Source organism: Macaca mulatta, chromosome 2, assembly GCF_049350105.2.
Source record: "Macaca mulatta isolate MMU2019108-1 chromosome 2, T2T-MMU8v2.0, whole genome shotgun sequence".
Taxonomy (NCBI): domain Eukaryota; kingdom Metazoa; phylum Chordata; class Mammalia; order Primates; family Cercopithecidae; genus Macaca; species Macaca mulatta.
Genome location: NC_133407.1, coordinates 9,430,476 through 9,453,720, shown reverse-complemented (window position 1 = coordinate 9,453,720; position 23,245 = coordinate 9,430,476). Strand labels below are relative to the sequence as shown.

At 43.2% G+C, this 23,245-nt stretch overlaps 1 protein-coding gene across 6 annotated transcripts in view; it reads left to right on the top strand.

Annotated features, from left to right (window-relative positions):
- Window positions 1-23,245, top strand: part of TPRG1 (tumor protein p63 regulated 1) — a 365,690-nt gene that overhangs the window by 235,866 nt on the left and 106,579 nt on the right. For 4 of the 6 annotated variants that reach the window (XM_077991224.1, XM_077991222.1, XM_077991225.1 and 1 more), the window contains 2 exons: window positions 18,008-18,096; window positions 18,301-18,531. In XM_077991224.1, the coding sequence (XP_077847350.1) occupies window positions 18,310-18,531 (222 nt within the window). In that variant the 5' untranslated portion in view covers window positions 18,008-18,096; window positions 18,301-18,309. The remainder of the gene's footprint in view (window positions 1-18,007; window positions 18,097-18,300; window positions 18,532-23,245) is intronic. The other 2 variants (XM_077991227.1, XM_077991221.1) reach the window with 1 other exon arrangement.

Below are 23,245 nucleotides of genomic sequence, written 5' to 3'. Positions count from 1 at the left end.
TGGATTAAGGGTTGAATCTGGACTAGACTTCGCCACAAATATAAGTGGCTACTGGGCCAGGTACTAGTTGATGAATAGTATACCCCTCCATGTTGCGGGGTTGTCCACCGAGAGTCCCACGGGTCTCTAATTATCCAGATATAGGTGACTGGGGACTCAGTTTGGTTAAAATACCACCCTTGTTGTTCTATCCAGTATCAGACAGAGTGCATCTTACAGTAGCTGTATGGGCAACCTGCACTCTGGTGCCACCAATAATTTTTACAATTATGTTCAGTCTGATCATACTCAAAACAGATCATGGATATTGCTGGTTGGGCAATCTGGAACTTAGTGAAATTGAGGTAAACTATAGTATTATACCCGGAGGGGGGGCAGTCTGCACTAGCTAGCAGTTTACCCGCTTGGGGGGATTCCCCGGGGTGAGTTTTGTTCTCATAGAGCCAGAACCTCCAGACATAGGGATTAGATGGTGCAGCAGTGAGGAGAGTCAGATGCATAAGGCATAAAAGCATAGGTAAGCTAGACATGGTTACGGCTATGGGGATGACGGCGCAGGGTTAGCTTTAAGGGATTGTTCTTAGCTTTGTCTACAGTCCATGTAACCGGTGCTCCAGACGGCCCGAGAAGGTCGGATGCTGGGTCCACTGGTTTGACGTGTGTGTAGTGGATCCACGAAGCGATGCCTTCTACTTTGAGAGCGATGGGAGTAGTCAGGAGTACTTGCAGTGGTCCTTTCCACCTGGGTTGAAGAGTTTCTTGCTGGTGGCGCTTGACTAGGACCCAGCCTCCCGGCTGGAATGGATGAGGCGTCAGCGGAGGTTCTGCCCCGTACAGTTCTCGTAGTCTGGGCCAAATTTCCTGGTGAATTTTCTGTAAGGCTTGTAAGGAGAACAAGAGCTCAGAGATGTTTTCAGTTTCAGGTTTGAGTAAGTCATCTTTTAGACTGGGGACCAGGGGTGGGGGTCTGCCATACATGATTTCATATGGTGTGAGGCCCAGTCTGTAAGGGGTATTTCGGGCCCGGAACAGAGCGTAGGGGAGAAGTACTACCCAATTAGCGCCAGTCTCCATGGACAATTTAGTTAAGGTCTCCTTTAGAGTCCGATTCATCCTTTCTACCTGTCCTGAGCTTTGGGGCCTATAAGCACAATGTAATTTCCAATTTGCCCCCAGAATGGAAGCCAAATCCTGACTTACCTTAGCAACGAAGGCTGGTCCATTGTCTGACCCTATTTGGATGGGAAAGCCATACCTGGGGAGGATTTCTTCCAAAATTTTCTTTGCTACAACCTGAGCAGTTTCTCTCTTAGTTGGGAACGCTTCTGTCCATCCTGAAAAAGTATCTACAAAGACAAGTAAGTACTGATACCCATATTTTCCAGGCTTTATCTCAGTAAAGTCTATTTCCCAATAGACACCAGGCCTAGTTCCTCTACACCTGATTCCTGCGGTGGTCTGGGTTTGGGGGCAAGCGTTGTTCAGTTGGCAGGCTTTGCAATTTGTTGTGACATCGCTGGCCAGTTCAGCTATGCGTCTGATTCTGAACTTGGCGTGCCTGATTAAGTCCATCATTCGCCGGGCACCCAGGTGGGTTGTCCAGTGGATATGTTCCAACACCTGCCATCCTAATTTTTCTGGTAGGATGGTTTGGTCATTTATATCAGTCCACCACCGATTTTGAACCTGTTTTAGGGGAAGCGTGTCCATCCATTCGCGATCCTGTTCGGTATAGTCGGGAAAACATGGCAAATTTCGCGGGCCAGGATCAGGGAGCTGGAGCGCGAGGAGCTGACTGGGAGCTTTTGCTATGCTCTTTGCGGTTTGGTCGGCTAAGAAGTTGCCTCGAGCAATTGGCGTAGTTGGTTTCTGATGCCCAGGGCAATGTACAATAGTCAATTTCTTTGGTTTCCACAAAGCAGTTAATAGAGCTAGGATCTCTTGCTTGTTTTTTATTTCTTTGCCTTCAGCTGTTAATAGTCCCCTCTCTCTGTAGATGGCCCCATGTATGTGCGCAGTAGCGAAAGCATAGCGGCTATCCGTGTATACTGTTAGTTTTTTCTCTGCCCCTAGGGTGAGGGCCTGTGTGAGTGCTATCAGCTCGGCTCTTTGGGCCGATGTCCCTGGAGGCAAGGGTTCTGCCCAGATTACCTCAGTCTCTGACGTTACAGCTGCTCCTGCATACCGCTGGCCTTGGTGGACGTAGCTGCTGCCATCAGTGAACCAGATGAGTTCTGTGTTGGGGAGCGGACGATCTTGCAGGTCCTCCCGCACCCCATGCACCTGAGCCAGTATCTCAGTGCACTCATGGGACGGGGCGTCCAAGTCTGGATTTGGCAGCAGTGAAGCAGGGTTTAAAGAGGTTGGGGGCAGAAAAGTTATTCTGAGGGGGTTTAACAGCAGTCCTTGATAGTGGGTGAGCCGGGCATTACTCATCCATCAGTCCAGCGGCTGCCGGAGGACGCCTTCAATGGCATGTGGGGTTATAACGCGCAACTCTTGCCCCATGATAAGTTTATCAGTGTCTCGGACCATTAGGGCGGTCGCCGCGATTATCCGGAGGCAGGGTGGCCAGCCAGCAGCCACTGAATCTAATTTTTTTGACAAATAGGCAACTGGCCTCTGCCAGGGGCCTAGGTACTGTGTTAACACGGCTTTTGCAACACCCTTACTTTCATCCACGTATAAGTGGAAGGGCTTGGAGACATCAGGGAGCCCCAGCGCGGGGGCTGATAACAAGGCAGTTTTGATTTGCTGAAAGGCCAGCTCAGCCTCTTCCGTCCAATTGAAGGGCTGCCGTTCCTTTGTTGCCTGGTATAGGGGCTTGGCTAACTCAGCAAATCCAGGTATCCATAACCTACAGAACCCTGCCGACCCCAGGAATTCTCTCACTTGCCGTGTTGACTGGGGTCTAGGGATGCGTAGGACTGTTTCCTTTCGGGCTTTGGTTAGCCAGCGTTGCCCCCCTTTTAATAGGTACCCCAGATAAGTTACCTTCGACTTGCAGATCTGAGCCTTTGTTGCTGAGGCTCGGTAGCCTAGCTCCCCCAGAGTCTTCAGGAGGTCCTCAGTCCCTTGAACACAAGTTTCTGGGGACCTGGCTGCTATTAAGAGATCATCAACATATTGCAAAAGAGTTATTTCAGGGTGTTGCCGCCGGTACTCACCCAGATCTTCATGAAGGGCTTCATCGAACAGGGTTGGCGAGTTCTTGAACCCTTGTGGCAGTCTGGTCCATGTTAGCTGACCGTTGATGCCCCTCTCAGGATCCGTCCATTGAAATGCAAAGAGTTCTTGACTTTTGGGAGCCAGAGGAAGGCTGAAGAAAGTGTCTTTTAGATCAAGAATGGTATACCACTGTTTTTCGGGATGTAAGGCACTCAGAAGGGTGTATGGATTGGGCACAGTGGGATGTATGTCCATGACCCTTTTATTAACTTCTCTTAAATCCTGTACTGGCCTGTAGTCCGTACTGTTGGGTTTACGAACAGGTAACAGTGGAGTATTCCAGGATGAGTGGCAAGCCCGTAGGACTCCCTGGTCTAGGAGTCTGCGGATATGGGGCGTAATTCCTTCTCTTGCCTCCAGGGGCATAGGATATTGCCGAACCCGAACCGGGTCCGTCCCTGGCTTAACTTCCACAAATATGGCAGGTCGACGTTTAGCTAGCCCCAAGCCCCCAGTTTCTGCCCACGCTTCAGGGAAACGCTGGAGCCAAGAGTCAATTCCCTGATCGGGGGGCTTTTGCTCTTGATGGAGTCGGTACTCATCTTCTAAGGTGACAGTCAGGATAGATATTGGCCTGTTTTGGGAATCAGTTATCTTGCGCCCTTCTGGCTCAAAGTGGATTTGGGCCCCCATCTTTGTCAGCAAGTCCCTCCCTAGTAGAGGGCAGGGGCTCTCTGGGATGACTAGGAAGGAATGGGAGACTTTTCCCGTCCCTAAGTCTACAGTCCTCTGGGTTGTCCAGGGGTATTTTTTGATGCCTGTGGCCCCATACACCCAGGATGTTTTCTTAGACATTTTTCCAATTGGTTTGGTTAGGACTGAGTGTTCCGCCCCAGTATCGACCAAGAAGCGAACTGGGGACCCCTCCACTTGCAAAGTTACCCTGGGTTCGGGGAGGGGGTCCGAACCCCGTCCTCCCTAGTCAGAGTCCTGGGTAACGAGTACGGAGGTAGGGTTAGCTGGTCTCCGTTTCTTTGGGCAGTCTTTAATCCAGTGACCACGTTCCTTGCAATAAGCACACTGATCCTTTTCTAATCCTTGCCTAGGGCCTTGCTTTTTCTGCTTTCTGCTTTGGCCATTCCCTGCCTGGGGGAAAGCTGCTACTAAGACTTTGGTCATTTCTTTGGTTGCCTCGAACTGTTTTTCTTCTGGAGTATCCCTATTATTATAAACTCACTGGGCCATCTGAAGGAGGTCCTGAATCTGCTTTCCCTCTAAACCTTCTAATTTCTGGAGTTTTCTTTTAATATCTGGTGTTGCCTGGTTTACAAAGGACATTACTACCGCTGCCTGATTTTCCGGTGCTTCCGGGTCCATAGGGGTAAACTGTCTGAAGGCTTCCATTAATCTCTCTAAATACACAGCGGGGCTTTCTGTCTTACCTTGTAACACAGAATATACTTTAGCCAAATTGGTGGGCTTGCGAGCTGCAGCCCGGAGACCCGCCATTAGAGTCTGGCGATAAATGAGCAGTCGTCCTCTACCTTCTGCCGTGTTATAGTCCCATCTGGGCCGGGTCAAAGGAAAAGCCACGTTAATGAGGTCAGGATTTGCAGTTGGCTGGCCGTCATCTCCTGGAACCAGCTTTCTGGCCTCAACTTGGATTCTTTCCCGCTCCTCCGTTGTGAACAGGATTCGGAGGAGCTGTTGACAGTCATCCCAGGTCGGCTGGTGCTAACAACGAGGTTAGATCTTTGGGATTATCTGAGAACCGAGCATTTTGGGACTTCCAATTGTATAAATCACTGGTGGAAAAAGGCTACAGTGGAGTCAGGGAGTCGGGAAGCTTGGTCCCGCTGTACGCAGCCTCGCGTTCGGCCGGCCGGCCCTCCCGGGTTACTTTCACTCTCGGCTTCTTCTGCTTCTCGGTTTCCCTCTACGGAAGCACCACCCTGGGGGACTGGGTCCTGCGGGATAAGGTGCGGATATGGTGGGGGAAATGTGGGTTCTAACGTTAGGGGGTCCTGGCTGTCGGGCAGCACAGGGGCCGAGGGAGCAGAGGGAGTCCTTTGTCTTGTAGGTCGCGTTACTAGGACCTTGCAAGGCTCAAGGATGAATGGAGTTATTCAGGGCAGTGGGTCTTCCACAAGATTCCACAAGTGGGCTTAGTGTTACATGGACCTATTGTGACACCTAGGTCTTTGGTTACAAGTTTTCTCTCTTTGGCTGATTGAATATAAGTTGCCTACAGAGCCAGGGTCTGTGACTCTGCGGCATCTCCTAGCAGCTCGGGCTCAGGGGTCTGGGTCATGGTTGTGATTCTACCCATGGGTGGGAGCTCAGAGTACCAGCACATCTGTGGGGAAAAAGGAATGTTGTAGAGATTTGGACATGCAGAGCAGAGTATGGTTGCAATTTGGAAACCTGTGCTAACAGGGCTCAGTGGCAGCCTGAGTCCCAGGGAATGAGATACTGTGTAGTAGTAACTGTAGACCCTGGGATTTCAGGGCTCAGCAGTATCTCAGACTCTGTGAGGCCAGGTGCAGTGGCAACAATACCCCGGAATGGTGGAGCACGGCTATTATTTGAGCCCGGGTGCTGGGCAGGGGACAGCACAGTGATGACTTCACTCCCCAGGAAGACGGGTGTCTCAGCAGCTAAGACACCACTCTAGGGGGCTAGTCCAGCTCCAAGGGTACTAGACTTATTTGGCTTATAGGGTGAGGTATCTCAGCTCAGCCACTGCTCTGTTTCCTTGGAGCATGGGGTACTATGTCAACCTAACCCTGAGATGCAAAGCTACTCAGCTTAACCAGGGCACTGATTCCCTAGAAGGGTGATGTGTTGTATCGTCTCAGTCCTGAGGGTGTGGTGACTGTTCTGGGCTGCCCAGGCACTGTTTTTCTGGGATGCAGGTGCTGCTGCAGCTTAGGTACTGGGGTGCATGACCACTCTTGGTCAAGGCCCTGTTTCCTGGGATGAAGGGAACTGCTTCAATTTAGACCCTGGGGAGGTGTGGCTTCTCTTAGTGGCTAAAGTACTATTTCCCAAGAGGCAGAGTCCTGCTTCAGCTCAAGCTGAAAAGGCAGAGGGAGTGGTAGGTGAAGTGGCTTCACCTCTGCTTGACCCAACAGAGAAAGCTGTAACAGCTGATTGTGGTTTGGCTTGAGGATATCTGGGCCCTGGTCTGGGGTGGTTTGGCAGTAGCTTAGCCTCAAGGATAAGGGAGAGCCATGACTACTTACTGCTAGAGCAAGACACACTGCAGCCATAGTTCTAATTCAAGACCATGTATTGCAGTAGCCCTGTGGACCACAGAGGGCAGGGCACAGTGTCAGCTTCTCCTCTGGAGGGAGCACAGCTTTGTGGACTCCAGTCAGCTTCCACAGCTGGGCTTAGTGCCTGTGAGGACTGCAGGGGATCCCAGGGATGAGATCTGTTGGTGTCCAAGGTGTTGATGGGGATTCCTAGGATCTTCTTGCTTGCTTCCTCATTGTAGACAGAAGTTCCTCCTAGTTCCTAGCTGATTCTGATTAAGGGATGGAGTGGTAGAGGCCTGACATTTCCTTCCCATCTCTACGTAACAATCTCAAGTTTCTGTGTTCACCAGGGTTTCTGTTACTCCCCTGATGCACTTTGATGCTCTTTCTTGGTTAGTTTCATTAAAATGCAGTTGTTTATTTGTTGTTCTGACTGTCTTTGTGAAGAGTAGATTGCTAGGGGGCTTCTAGCTGGCCATCTTGCTGACATCACCTCTCTCAGAGAGCAGGTTTCTCTTGCTTCATAGGCCAACAAAGCCTTCTCAGGGATTCAAGGCAGTTTAAGCAGAAAAGAGAATCCTGAAACGCTACTGCTTCCACTAATTTACTTTGTGACCTTAGGTAAGTCACTTCCTTACTCCCCATCTGAGGATCTAATTTCCTATTCGTAAAATGAAGATGTTGAGTTAGATAATATCTAAAATGTTTGGCAGCCCTGTTGGATTTTATCACGTAAGACTAATTGAAGAGCCACTTTGAGAAAAATAATCCTGTCACAGTGCTGGTAGCATGCTATTTCTTGACCTCGGTGATGATTACATGGTGTATTAATATCTGTTATCATGCTACTAATAAAGACATACCAGAGATTAGGTAATTTATAAAGGAAAGAGGTTTAATTGACTCACGGTTCCACATGGCTGAGGAGGCTTCAAAATCACGGCAGAAGGTGAAGGGGAAGCAAGACATGTCTTACATGGCAGCAGGCAAGAGGGGGCATTGCAGGGAAACTCCTCTTTATGAATCCATCAGATCTTGAGACACTTATTCACTATCATGAGAACAGCATGGGAAAGACCGGCCCCCATGACTCAGTTACCTCCCACTGGGTCCCTCCCATGACACTGTGGGAATTATGGGAGCTACAATTTAAGATGAGATTTGGGTGGGGACACCCTCAGACTATATCACACCAGTATTCTTATTTTATGATAATTCATTGTTCTACATATTTATGGTTTTCTGAGTGCATGTCGTAGTTCAATAAAATTTTAATTAATAAAAACTTCATTAGAATAATAAAGGCCAGAACTTTTATTTTGAGGGAAAAATACTATTTTTAGAACTTAGATGAATACTTTCCATAAATTTTATAAAATGTATGTGTAAAAAGTCACAATTAGCCTAACAAGAAACCCAGGTTTTGGGGTGACTTCCTTAAACAAAACTCCCAGGCAGGAACATCTGGTTGTAGAATGTTTGTTCTCACCGCCTGGCATGAGGATTAATGCTGGGAAGGTAGTAATCTCTGGTAGGCATTAATCTACACACTCCTCTGGGATGTCTGAATAACTGGAACAGAGGCTTGTTTTAATGCCCAGGCATTGACACCACCACGCTTCTGAATCAGCAGATTCCAAATCAGGGATTCTGTTTAGTTTGTAGAGAAAATAACAAAAGCTACTGCAGGTCTCAACTGTTGGCGTTGGTTGCTTTTTTTTTTTTTTTTTTTTTTTAATCTCTCTGCTCTTTTCTTGTTCATCTATATATGGAGAAAATATCTGGGTCCTTACAGGCTCTCTGGGTACATTATCAGGACCAACATCTTTAGCCTTGCATGTTGCTCTTTCCTCTCTTTCTATATTTTTCTCTCTCTTTTGTATGTGCATGTGGTTGGGGTCAGGGGGCTGGTGATTTAGTCGTATTTATTCTACTCCCCAGAATGCCACCACTTTTCTACCGCCTTTCTGTCCCACAGTCTTCAGGGTCAGGCCAGTTGCACAGTAGGACACTTTTGCTATTGCCTAAGATAAGTCACTCAATTCAATATTTGACTTACAGAGGGTTTTGTTTTACTTTTTCAGCTGCTTCTCCTGCCAACTCTCTTCTAATTCACAAATCCTTATATAGGTTTATATTAATAGCTAGCCATAGAGTTTATCTCTGTAGGGGAATTTCAGTGTTGGACAGGGGCTGTGAAGGGGAGAACCTGAGAGATCTGGATATGTAGATTAAGTGGATATGTTTCTAACCAAAACCCAGCATGTAAACAAGAAAGAATTTGTTATTCTGAGAAGAAAGAAGTGAGAAATAGATGAATGATACAATACTGGACCATACACAATGTGACACTCCTCTCCGTGGCCTCTCTATATCTTTGATAAAGTTGTTAACCCCATGAAATTCTTAAGGCAAGTGGAATTTTTACAGTGCCAAGGCCAGAATGTGTAAGTGGGCTGACTGTGAGAAAATTCTCAGCAGGTGTGGAGGGGATGGCAGAGAGAAGGGAATACGGAGAAAGTGGTAGAAGAATTTCAGATTCTCCTCCCATTGTGAAATGTTAGTTTTCACCAAGTGTAACCAGATCTTCAGGGGATTGGGTTTGGGGGTGGGCAGCTGACATCTCAGTTGCACATAGCATATTACCTGCCACTTTGGGAACACACTCCTCTCACACCTCATACATTTGCCTGGAACGTACTCCACCTACCCTCTAGTGTGCAGTCAGCTCTGAGGTGCTTTACTCCACACCTCTAACTTCCCACACTCGCATTCCCCTCTTCCCACTCACCATCTTCTGTCTCTATGGTGTTTCGTGCACACACTCCTATCACAGCTCTATCACAAAAGGCTGCCATTATCTGCTCGTGTTTCTGTCACCTCCACTAGACTATCAGCTTCTGTAGATTAAAGACTGTGGTATGAGTTCCTCTGTGTGTCTGTGAGAGAAGATGCTTTCGTTCGTGCTTTAGCACAGAACTTTATCACTCGGTTCACAAACATTTACAGAGCACTCGCTGTGTATGATGTAATGTGCAAAGATAAAACAAATATAAGCCTTGTCCTTCCAATCTGAAGCACTGCTGAGAAACAGGCAGGGTATCCATTCATCCATCCAAGAAATTTAAACTTAATGCCTGCTCTATAGAATGCCCATGCTAAGTGCTGGACTGCGAAGATTAGTGCAGCACAGTTCCTGCTCTGGAATTGCCCATGGCCCACTAGTGAAGACAGGAAAGTAAATGGCGATGACAGAATAGTAGGATCAATGCCACAGGAGTCAAGAACTCAAGTGCTATCACAATCCAGACTGGATGAGTGGTGGATGCATGCCCTCAAATGTCTAAGAAAATTCATCTCAAGGGATCTGTAATCCCAAAAAATTCTCTAGTCAGTATCATTGTCTTTATCATTTTCTCCTTTATGTATTTTTGAGAAAATTTCTCTAAAAATCAATACATGGTTTGAGAAGCTCAGCAGAACTTTAAATTATTTCCTTCTTAAGTACAATAATAGTTACTGAGGCTCAAGCATGTCTCTGGCCCTAGACTGAGTGAGATGCCCAGCTCTCCACTATGCATGTCCCAAGCAGCTCTGGTCTATATGGATTTCTATTTGAGTCAGAGGGAAGTCATAAAACGACATCCTATAATCTCCACAATAGGCACCCGAATTCATGACCGTTATCACAATCTTATTCCTGTGACCCTACAGCTTTTGAATCACAAGAGAACTAATTTGCTCAGTTGGAGTCCCATGATGAAGATGAGATGGGGAAAACAATCTATGAACAATCTCTACAGGCTTCCATCTAAAACATTCTGGACACTGAAGAAAAATTAATCAAATCTTGTAGACTCATTGAGCTGGAAACTTACAAATAATTTAGTCCGATAGTTTTCAGATTTGAACATTTTTCCCCTAGATAAAAGCTTCAGAAGAAATCCAGTAAGTGATAAATGGACCTTTTTTGACTGAAACAAGTTTGATGACTGGAAAACCCACCCATGAACCCCTCAGGTAACCTCAAGAGTAGTATCCAGGACCGGGCGCAATGGCTCACACCTGTAATCCCAGTACTTCAGGAGGCTGAGGTGGGCGAATCATGAAGTCAGGAGTTCGAGACCAGTCTGGTCAAAATGGTGAAACCCTGTCTCTACTAAAAATACAAAAAAATTAGCTGGGTGTGGTGGTGGGCACCTGTAATCCCAGCTACTCAGGATGCTGAGGCAGGAGAATCGCTGGAACCCTGGAAGCAGAGGTTGCAGTGAGTTGAGATCGTGCCACTGAACTGCAGCCCGGGCAACAGTGTGAGACTCCATCTCAAAAAACAAACAAACAAACAACAACAACAACAACAAACAAGGAATAGTATCCAGGAGCACAACTTGCAAACAATCAAGTCTCACCTTTATTTTGCAGAGAGGAGCCTGCAGTGCAGAGAGGGGAAGCAAGAAAGTGACCTACCCAGGGTCACTCTGAGGGGACAGCAAAGGAGTGAGGACCCACATTTCTCAGCCTAGCCCTGTATTCTTCCCCACAGCCCTCTTTCCATCTGCTACTGAGTCAAAGCACTTTAGAGCAGAGCAGAGGGCTCTGCCTGGCCCAGGTGGAGCTGGGAGGGGAGAAAGCTTCCGTTAACTCAACTCTCCCCAGGACACAGAGCAGCCCTGCTGGCATGTTATCACTAATACACAAAATGTGAAATTGTAAGGAATTGTTTTCCAATTTTCTTATCTCAACTGGCACAGAAGCAGGCTTGTTGGAGAGTTATGAGGTGTTAGAGTATTGTTGTTTATCCAGTGCACATCCCTCGGCTGTTCTCACAGAGAGACTCAGGGAAGGCTGCACACATAAATTGACATAAATTACCTTTACAAAATGTCAAAATTAAAAGTAGATTTTTATTTTGAGTATATGCCTTGAGACTGTTAACCCCTTCATGGAGGTGGAGGTGTCCGCATGAGAAAAGACAGTTGACATCTTTGACTACACACAGGCCACAGGGACTAACTCCTGTTCTTCCTTCCTATTCCCATCGCTACCCCATCTGCAACAGAGTCATCGTTCTTGTTAACAAGCCATAGACTTTTCTAAGTTCCCTGTCTGTGCACAAATATTTCTCTAGATACAAGATTTTTAAATTCTGTGGTTACTGTAATTTCATTCTTTATTTAACTTAATCGTAAATAACTAACTGAGAGTTCAGAAGAGACACATAACCATTCTGGGCCTCAGTTTCCTTACTTGTAAAAGGTGCATGCTATGGTTTGAAAGTCTGTGTCTTCTTCAAGATTTATACTGAAACATAATCCCCTAAACAGCAACATTAAGAGGTGAGGCCTGTAGGAGGGGATTAGGCTATAAGGGCTCTGTTCTCATGAATGGGATTAGTGCCTTATAAAAACTCTGGAGGAAACTAGCTAGGCCCTTTTGACCCTTTTCATCTCTCCTATCATGTGAGGACACAGCATTTGTCCCCTTCGGACGGTACAATGTTAAAGGCACCATCTTGAAAGCAGAGACCCGCACTAGACACCGATCTGCTGGTACCTTGATCTTGGATTAACCAGACTCCAGAATTGTGAGAAATACATTTCTGTGGTTTATAAATTATTCAGCCCCATGTCTTTGGTTATAGCAGCTGCATTGGACTAAGACTGTGAAGATTGGAATAGATGAGTGCTAAACAGCCAGCTTTTCTTCCCAAGGATTCACAGAGATAGCAAGGGGGATCATCAAGTAGCTATTGATATTTCAAAAGCTTTGTGGATATTATAGATACCCGCAATAGGATTTCTAAAAACCCTATGTGACTTCTGGAGGTATCAGGAGACAGACAGAACAAGTGAAAAAAGCAAGGGAGTGCCTGGTGTTGGAGCTGGACCGGCAGCAGGGAGGGCCAGCAGCCCAGAAGGACTTTCTGAAAACTAAATTTAAAAGGGGGCAGGTAATGCTGAAGAAATGGAGAATGACATGGCTCTTGTGAAGAGGTTCGCTGAGAGAAGACAAGCATCTTTAATGCCAGTACTGTTTTCTAAATCTGAAGTATGATACTTTTTGTTATACTCAAACTGTACTCAAACTTATTTATTTATTTTTTTAAACAGAGTCTCGCTCTGTCACCCAGGCTGGAGTGCAGTAGTGCGATCTCAGCTCACTGCAACCTCTGCCTCCCAGGTTCAAGCAATTCTCCTGCCTCTGCCTCCCAAGTAGCTGGGATTTACAGGGGCCTGTCACCACGCCTGGCTAATTTTTCTACTTTTAGTAGAGATGGTGTTTCACCATGTTGGCCAGGCTGGTCTCGAACTCCTGATTTCACATGATCCGCCCACCTTGGCCTCCCAAAGTGTTGGGATTAAAACAGCTCCCAGCCTCAAATTGGCCTTTATTGAACTGTTGTGAGAGGGAAACAAAAATCCCCAAACATGCCTTTTCTTTGCCTCTGACTCAAGTTCTGGCAACTAAGTGTGGCCAGCTATGCCTTTCGAGCTGATCAGGAGTTTTCAGGGTGCCTTTCACACTGATTAAAAATTTCTCAGGGTAGTTATTCATCCACTTCTCTGAGAAACAAACATTTACTGGGGGCCAACTATGATGGATCCATCTGCGCTTTTAGAAAAAGCAAAAAGAATCGTCTTAAGATTGTACAGTTTTTCTGTAGGACAGAAATCTTTCAGTATGGCGTGGAGCAGAATCCTCAATGATGAAAAGACTGGAAAGCTCTGGACTGGTGGTAGGTTTCTAGCTCTGACAGTCTAGGATGGAGCACCAGAATGAGAAATTCAATGGCAAATGGGAGTAGAAAGCATATGGATTTGAGCCAGGACCACATTCTGATCTCTATGCTCCAAACCTTTTTGTCTTTCCACTGTAACAACATCAATATTAAAACTTCTGTTTCTATAACTTTAAATTGTCCAATATTATGTGTTTTTTCTCTTTCAGGCAAAATATAATAGGTTTGAGGTGCCTTACAAATTTTACTTTTTCTTCTGATGTGAGAAAAATTTAAAACATTTTATGTGACCCTAAAAGCTATTTTTTTCCTTCTCATTTTAAAAGAAAGTAAAATATTTCAAGGACTTCTGAAAGTTTTGTGAACCTCAGGCACTGTGCTTCTTGCACCTAAAGGATTCGTCAGCCTGGTTCTGGGGGAAAGAGAAAGGCTTCATTCAGCCTGTAGCACTCGCTGTGGGACTGCGGATGCACGGGAAGCTGGGGATTGGTCCTGTTTCATGGAAGCTGTATCTCTGAGCCCAGAACTGACTGGCCTCAGACATTTGGCAAAAGTGTCTCCAGTTTGCCAGTGCATAAGTCTAATGGCTGTTTCTTTGCTTTTCTTCTAAATGCAGCAACTTAAAGAGTAGGAAAGAGCAGTGAACTGGAGTCCAGAAAACTAGAGGTCTGGTAGCATGTTTTGATGCTATGGAGCTGTGTGGCCATGGACAACCTTCATCTCAGGGGGTCTGTTTCAATATTTGCCAAATAAAAAAGTTGAATTAGACAATAACTTTTAAGCTATAATTTCTACCCTACATGCTTCTATAATATTATTAGAAAAAGTCTCACAGAGATAGACGCAGTTACTTATAAATGGAAACAGTTATACTTAGACCAGGATCTGGAAATAAGTTATTTACTATAATACTGTATTAAATTTACTTGTGAATTTTCTGGCAGCTGAGAAATATAGTATTTCTATTGTCTGATCAAAGACAAAGTAGTACTTCTTTAAGGCTTTATTAAGGCTACTGCCATTTAATTTTTTTAAAAAAAGCAAAAATTGATGCACAATCCACTACTTCAATAAATGCAGATATTTTCTTTCTAGTCTTTACCAATGTGAAATTATTCAATGGAACATTGCAAGATAAAATGTTTTGGTTTCCTGCTTTATTTCACTCAAGAAGGTACAACCTTTATTCTCGTGCTACTGCAATGTCTGTGCGCTATTTTAAATGCCTGTACAATACCAATTGGATATACTTAGCCATTCATTGAACATTAGGTGTTTAGTTGGTTTTCAATTTTTCATCACTACTCAGAATAAGCAATTAATATTGTAGTGTTTTGCTTCTTTAAGATAGTTTTTATTACATGAATTCCCTGGAATGAGAAGATTCCATTAAAAAGTGTGAACATCGGCTGGGCAAGGTGGCTCACGCCTACAATCCCAGGACTTTGGGAGACCGAGGCGGGCGGATCACAAGGTCAAGAGATCAAGACCATCCTGGCCAACATGGTGAAACTCCATCTCTACTAAAAATACAAAAAATTAGCTGGGCGTGGTGACATGGCGTGTAGTCCCAGTTACTAGGGAGGCTGAGGCAGGAGAATCGCTTGAACCTGGGAGGCGGAGAATGCAGTGAGCCGAGATTGCGCCACTGCACTTCAACCTGGAGACAGAGCGAGCCTCTGTCTCAAAAAAAAAAAAAAAAAAAAAAAAAAGTGTGAACATCATTTGCTTATTTCTAAGTTTTGACCCTTTGTTTTCCTATGAAATTGTGCTACCTTTACTCTCTAAATGAAGATAAATTTACTGGGGAATATTACAGAACAGTAAATCTTTTTAGTTCTAAAAATTCCGAATGAGCTTGTTGCAGGGGATGATTGATCTATGTGAAAGCAATGGAACATGTGATTTTGACTGGATCTGCTACTGGTATTAATGTACCTTTAGCATTTCATAGAATCTAGCCTGTGCAGGGATAGAAGAACACCTGTTATTGAATTGGGAATGAACGAGGCCAGAGGTCGTGAGAAATAGAGTGGAATGTGTAGATGGGCAGCACGCTTCTCATACTGGGGAAGTTGAGGAAGTTCTATTTATTGTTCTTCTAATACGTTCCTGTGACTCGAATAGAGCTGGAATGACTCTGGATTGGGATAGCTGGGCTCAACTTCCCCACTATTTATGGCTGTGAGAATTTAAACGGAGCTGAGAGTTTCCTTCTTTCCTGGATCTCAAACAGCTTGGTCTCAGAGCACAGAGCTTCCCCAAGTGTTTCCAGAGAAGACAGCCTGAGGGAGAGGAAGTGGTGCTAATTAAATCCTCCCTCTGTTTTCCAGGCACAGGAGCCTTTCGCAGATGTCTGTTGTTAGGCGTGTGTTCACAGAGTGCACAAATACAGAAGCAGGCTTTCCTTCCCCAATGGCACAAACCTTCCTTCACAGGTTATAGAGAACTTTAGAAATGCATTTCCTTCCAACACCCACTGTGATAAAGGTGGCAGACCTACATACATAGAGCATGTAGCTGCCAGGGACAGGGAAGCCAGAGTGCCTCCTCTCTGTCTCTTTTCTATCTCTGTCTCTGTCTCTCTCTCTCTCTCTCACACACACACACACACACACACACACACACACACACACACACGCACACACACACTTTCTCCTGCTTCTTCATTCCTCATTTTCTCAGAGACCAATTTCTACCTTTTGCACACCTGACTTTAAACAATTACCTAAAAGCTCACAGACATCTTTTCTGTCATAAGGCAGCATGATATGGTGCCTTATGACAGACGTCGGGTGTGCTGTACTGGGGGCACGGTTGGGAGGCCAGTTGCTACTATGACTATCAAAGTATGACCCTGGGTGATTCCCATCTACTCTGTGTTCCTCGGAAAGACGGGGAAAGAGTAAGTAGCTCTTCTAGGATTGCTGGAAAGATCGGATAAGAAAACATATAAATCTTAAAACATGTGAAGCAAACTGTGTAAGGCTTTCCACTTGTAAGTTACTTTAGCTGTGTTTTCTCCTACATTCAAATCCTCAGGGCAAACATGTATATAGATCCACATTTGACTGAGAGAGTCCAGTTCACTCCTATCATCCTGACATAATTGCCAGTAGCACCCTTTTCATGCCAAAATATCCAAAATTAGCTAATAAATTATAGGACCATACTATTTTTACCGCTTGTGAATACCCTAGTTAATCCCAGTTTCAAAAGTGGAAGCTTGCTGGGGTTAGGGGCTTTTTCTCACCTTCCTTTGTTTCACAAGAACCAAAGAAATTGATTAAAAACCACTTTTGTTTAAGAACAAGGAGGTGACTCTGAGAATAATATGGCATTCCTACTTTCATGTTGAAAATGGACATGAAACTTTCTAGGATAACATGCTCACTGTCAGCTTGAAATGATCTGAGTGCACAGTTTGCCAAGCTACCATGTGCCTTCTATTTTATTTTGCTTTGCTTTGTATGTACAAAATAGAAACCACTCTATTATATTTATTTATTTTAAACCATGTGTGATCATTACTAGCACCCACAGACATGGAAACAAAAATAAAAATCACCTCTAACGCTGTCATCTAGAGATAATTATTGTTAATATTTTATTTTACTTCTTTTCAGGCCCTCTTTTTAGATGTTTTTAAATCCATTATATCATACATGTATGCCTGTATATACATATGCAGGTACATTTCCTTCCTTCCTTCCTTCTTTCTTTTCTTTTCCTTTCTTTCTTTTCTTCCCTTTCTTTTTCTTTCTTCCATTTCTTTTTCTTTCTTTCTTTCTCTTTCTTTGTTTTTTCTTTCTCCTTTTTCCTTCTTCCTTTCCTTTCCTTCTTCCTTTCCTTTCCTTTCCCTTTTATCTTTCTTCTCTTTCTAAATTATTTTAACAAATTGGAATAATATTATTTATAATATTTTGTAACTTTTTTCCATTTATAATATATTTTGGATATTTTTTGGTGATGAAAATATACACTCACACTTGTATTTTATAGTATGGTACAACATATTTTATTTAGTCAACTTCTTACTGATGGATACTTTTTTATTTTTATTTTTTGGTGTTAGACACAATGTTGCATGAATGTCTAATGTTATTTTTATACACAGTGTTCTTCGATGAGATATAAATTGGTGTGTTTCTCTTTTACATGTAACGTGGTATATTTTTCTATTAGATGCGATATTGTAATGAACAAACTTTGTTGTTGTTTTTTTTTTTTTTTTTGAGACAGGGTCTTGCTCTGTTGCCTAGCCTGGAGTGCAGTGGAATAATCTTGACTCACTGCAACTACCACTTCCTGTGCTCAGGTGATCCTCCCACCTCATCCTACTGAGCAGCTGGGACTATGGGCACATGACACCATGTCTGGCTAATTTTTGTATTTTTTGTAGAGACTGGGTTTCGCCATGTTGCCCAGGCTGGTCTCAAACTCCTGAGCACAAGGGATCTACCAGTCTCAGCCTCTTAGAGTGCTGGGATTACAGGCATGAGCCATGATGCCCAACTGAACAACTGTGTGTGTGTGTGTGTGTGTGTGTGTGTGTGTGTGTGTGTGTGTGTATGCAGGTGCATGCGTGTGAGTCTTTGGGTATTCATCTAAATTATTTCCTCAGAATAAATTTTTAGAATTCGAATTTTTCAGTTTAAAAACATGTTCAGTTCTAAGTGCTCTTATGCTCTATTATTACCCAAGAAGCACAAAAGAAAATGCATTATCATTGCTTTTAACTCTTAAGCTTTCAGTCTGGTGAATTTTCAACCAAAAATGCTATGCAATTTTGAAGAGAAATTGTCTGGTAATTATTTTATACAGCTCTTCTCTTGTTCAGGTTCCTGTCTCCTGGGATTAAAGATGAGAAAATGAAACTACTTGCAAACTCCTTTTCTCTGTCCGGAGAGTCTCTCCTTCACTCTTCTGGTAAATGACCTTGCAGGATTATGGATGGTATTTAGAAATCTGTGTTATGAAGCTGTATCCACCAATGCCTCTGTTTAGTTAACATGAGGGGTGTTTTTAAGTTTCAGGAATGCCATTTGCTCATCATATTCTGTTTTGCCATAGCTAGGACACAGGTATACAGGCAGCATTTTTTCCAATGAGATTTTTCTGCCCTTGTTTTAGGCTGAAGAAATGTCAACAATTGGGAGTTTTGAAGGATTCCAGGCTGTGTCCCTGAAGCAAGAGGGAGATGACCAGCCCTCTGAGACTGACCACCTATCGATGGAAGAAGAGGACCCAGGCAAGGACCCGATGCCAAGACAGATTTCAAGGCAGTCAAGTGTGACTGAATCTACTCTTTACCCCAATCCTTATCATCAGCCTTATATCTCACGGAAGTACTTTGCTACACGGGTAAATTTATTGGTTTTCTTAAATACTACATAAAAATTCACCATAAAACATCTTAAAATCCTTCTGTGTATCACATATTTACCGAGCGTATTCACATTTGTTTCATGTAATCGTCATAATAATCATGAAGTAGGTATCCTTATCCCTATTTAAAGATGAAGGATCCGAACTTTAGATAATTTAAAGATCTATTTTAGATTCCAGAGGTAGTATTAAGAAGTATGTCCCCCAGCTTCCTTCTTTGGTTCCTCAGTTTGTGTTTCTGCTAAACCTGATCTCAAAGAACTAATATTCTGTAAGGAGAGAACCATAGTAGCTAGAGTACAAAGCTGTTAACCCGGTGAGGGTATTCATTGTGTGGGAAAGATATGGATAATGGAGTGGAGAGGGTTGCTAAGGATGCACTGACTCTCTAAGGTTTACAATGGGGTGCTCATATTACGACGTGGGGGCAGGTAGCTTTAAATCTCAAATCTACAGCTACCGTCTGGAGCTGAGCTCTCTTACGTGCGCAATGGAGCTGGGAAAGTAGATGGATGGGTAAGTAAGCAGGAGGGAGTTCGTATATCTAGATGTTAAAAAACAGTATTTTTAACTTTTAACATTTGGATCCAGTGGAGAGTGCTTCATAGGTTTCTAGTACCTTTCCCTCTTGAGCTCTTCCTCCTACTTATAGATCCTCTTTCCAATCCTTCAACATTCTTATTAGCACAGTCATGGTTAGCTTAGGGGTTATGATCAATCGGGGGCAAAATCAGGGAGTTTACACTACAGCAACAGAGAACATCTCATTTTCATGTGACCGTGGGAGATCTCTTTTTGGAAAAAAATGTATTTCAACTCATTCTCATAAAAATTTGGGGCCAGGGTTTTGTAACTTTTCCAAAGCTTTAATTAATAAATCCTGATTTGGTTGCTTTCAAAATATATCTTTGGTTTAGGTAAAGTTTTAACTAAAGCAACTTAACGAGTGTGTGTGTGTGTGTGCGTGCGTGCCTGTGTGAGTCTGTGTTTAAACATCGCATATACTCTTATGTGCAAGATGCTTTAGTAGGTGCTATACTATATGTGTGTTTGTGTGAGTGTCTCTGCATATGTAGAGCATATGGTTTGTTTTCCAAAGTATGTGAACTTTATTCAATATGCAAAGTTAAGCTGTGTGATATAGCTGCAAAGGAAATCAAAGCATCTCTTGGAGTTGTGCTATCTTTGATATTGATGATGTCAGGGTTTGATGATAGAAGAACACACTGTGATATAGAATAGGAGATTTATTATTGGGAGCTGATTTATTATGAGAGCTGGCTGAGACTATGGAAAATTGTCTTCTCTGAATCTGGTGTTGGGCCTGAAGTTAGAATAGGCCAACCAGTTGGCAGTTGTGAAGAGGAAATAGGGAAAAAGGAATAAGAAAACAATTGCATGGACAAACTGGAATTTCTGGTGACAATGTTTAACTTATGAGGAAAAACTGGAACCTATGTCTGTCTCCCACCAAGTTTAATCTTGATGATGTGAGGTCACTTTTAGAAGCTAGTGCTTTCATTACTGAGCTACACACTTAGCCAGCCCAGGAAGAGGAAAATCTTAGAAAGAAAGCCTGACCGTGATGGAAGGAGATGCAGGTACAGGGGCTACCCCTTGCCATCAGGTAAACCAGGATATCAGTTGCCATGAACATGAGTTGTCACAGTGCATGGTGACCTGCGCTGATCTTCAACAGGGAAAACAACTTATGTTTCAATTCTGCCTTTTGAATATTACACAGGTGTCTATTGTTGGCAGTCCTAATTGGGAAACACACCCAAAAAAGCAATTCTAGAAAATGTAGCTTCAGCTTAGCTAAACTGACAGAGACCAAATCCACTACACATGATGATTGTATTGGTGTTGCACCATGTAGGATATACAGCAAACGCACATCCTTTATCTGTTTGATTCCCCAGAGCAATACTGGGAGGCAGGCAGGAGAGGGCTTACCATCCTTGTTTTAAAGATGAACATATTGAAATTTGAGAAAAATGAAGCGACCTGTCCAAGTCATATAATGTTTGTGGAAGAGCTGCAGCTAGATTCCAGGTCTTGATTCTGGATCTTCTTTCTCCAAGTCCAACACTCTCCTAACCATGTACAATAGAATTTATGGTTCCTTTATAAGGTTTTCAATGACTGATTCCAATCAATTCAAAGAATATCTCTTTCATTAGGTGTATCGAAAACAATCTTAAGTTCTCAAAAGCTTGTGAGGGAAAATCTTCTAATTATTAGTGAATCTAAAGTAAACCTGAAGACTCTGGGGACCAATAGGGAGATTTTCCCAAGGTACTCAGCATTTGCCCTCATTCAGACCAACAGACATAATATGAAGAGCTCTTATTGCCATGTGAGTAAAATAAATGTGCATTCACACAAGTGAGAACAATGGAAATACAACTGTTGGCTTAACTGAAATTTATAACGATAAACTTAAAAAACAGATCCAGCTTTACTAGCTTATAAACCACAAGTCTGCTAATGGGTGGTAGTTGAAAAAAACTGGAGAGAAATGTGTGTGTGTTGGGGGGGGGCACGGGATATTGTATGTATATGCATGTATTTCCTCATCTACAAAGTATAGATAAAACACCAGTTTTATATAGAAATTTAAATAAGCTAACTTTGTAAAAGTTCTTAGTAGAGTGCATAACACATCTATCAATATTTTATAAATGGCATCTCATTGTTGTTATAAAGGCTTTCTCTTTTCTCTTGACTTTACATCCACTTTTCTGTAATTGGTCATAGGAAAGAACATTAAGATGCCTATGACCTCTTCATGATCTTCAGGGTAAGATATAAATGTAGACATATAGGGTCTGTAGCAGTAAAAAGGAAGCTAATTCATTTTCTCAAGGGATAATTCAATAAGATCAAGAATCTCAAAGATTCAAATCTATGAAGGAGTCATGATAAAATATGACTTCTTGAAGCTGAAATGAGATCTACAGATGATATAGTCATATGCTTCTCAATCTTTACCATGCAAAACATTATATTCTAGATTTCCACAAAGTCTTTGGTGATACTGATGCTCTCTGTCCTGAGACCACATTTTGAGCACCAGTGAGATAATCAACACACTTGTTCTCAAAGGAAAACAAGGCTCAGAGAAGGGAGAGTTGCTTGCTCAATGTCACAGTAGTTAGTGATCACTGACTTGCCCAAGAGGGTAGCAAGTGGCAAAGCTAGGGCTCGAACTAATTTCCCAATTTATAATTAGATTCAATTAAAAAGAAATCAACTTCTCATGGAGTAAGAATTTAAAGTGTATATGTTGTACATTCAGAAGGGTAGTCATTGAGTGGAGGAATTATGTGGTCAGGTATTTTATATTATTAAAATGTTTTAAAATTATTGCACAGGAGGTGGTTTATTGAAGAAAAATTAGAAAATGTAAATAAGCAAAGTAAAATAAAGATTATCGTTGCCCAAATTTAATCAAAATGTATTAAATCTGCTCTTATATATTTAGGTGCATATTCTTTTTTTCTTTCACTTATATATACACAATTTCTTGTGTAAAAATGGGATTATATGCCAACTATTATTTCCCATTTCAATAACATACTTCCATAATACAATTTTTAATAGTTTTATAATATCCAACTATAGGAATATACTACAATTTATTTAACTTTTGTTGTATATATAGGTTTCTTCCTGTCTAAATTTTTTAAGCTAGAAAGGAAAGTTACTCACTGGCTCCCTGTGGCAGGATAGTGCTCAATTTCTCCAGTGCCAGGAGTAAACAGCCAATGCCATAATCAGAAAGAAGCTCAATTATATGAATTACAAATTATATTTACAAAGAGGTGACTGACACATAAATTAATTATTGACCAACAAGTCAATTTTAGCATCATAACCTCATATATGAGAACACATCTCTCAATACTGGATCATAAAAACAAGTATATCTGGCCGCGCGCGGTGGCTCACGCCTGTAATCCCAGCACTTTGAGAGGCCGAGGTGGGCGGATCACGAGGTCAGGAGATCAAGATCACAGTGAAACCCCGTCTCTACTAAAAATACAATAATTAGCCGGGCGTGGTGGCGGGCGCCTGTAGTCCCAGCTACTCGGGAGGCTGAGGCAGGAGAACGGCGTGAACCCGGGAGGCGGAGCTTGCAGTGAGCCGAGATCGCGCCACTGCACTCCAGCCTGGGCGACAGAACTAGACTCCGTCTCAAAAAAAAACAAAAAACAAAAAACAAGTATATCTGGCCCCTTAAACCTCCTGTATCCTTTATGGATCACTCTGGGATGTTACTTCCTTTCCTCAGGCTTCCAACCTATTATCTATTTTCTGACACTGTGTGCCTCTGACTTAGCTTAGGAGCTCCCACTAGAAGGGTCTTGAGGAATATTGAATCCAACCTTTGATGCACACAAATGAGGTATGACTTGGTGCCAAGGTCAACCAGCAACCTCTGGGCCATGCAAGAACTAGAAGACAGGCCTGGAACCCAGAACTCTCGATGCTTTCTACCACAGCCCACTGCCTCTGACTTTGGAAAATGAATGAAAGGTCACAGAAACAAAGATCCAAACCACTTGCCATCAGTCTGCTTGGATAACCTTTTCCTTTGGTTTTAGTTCATCTGCTATTATTGCTTAGACATATCTAAAAAAGGCCCAGTGGCTTCTCTGAACAAAAGTACCCCTCAAGGCTAATA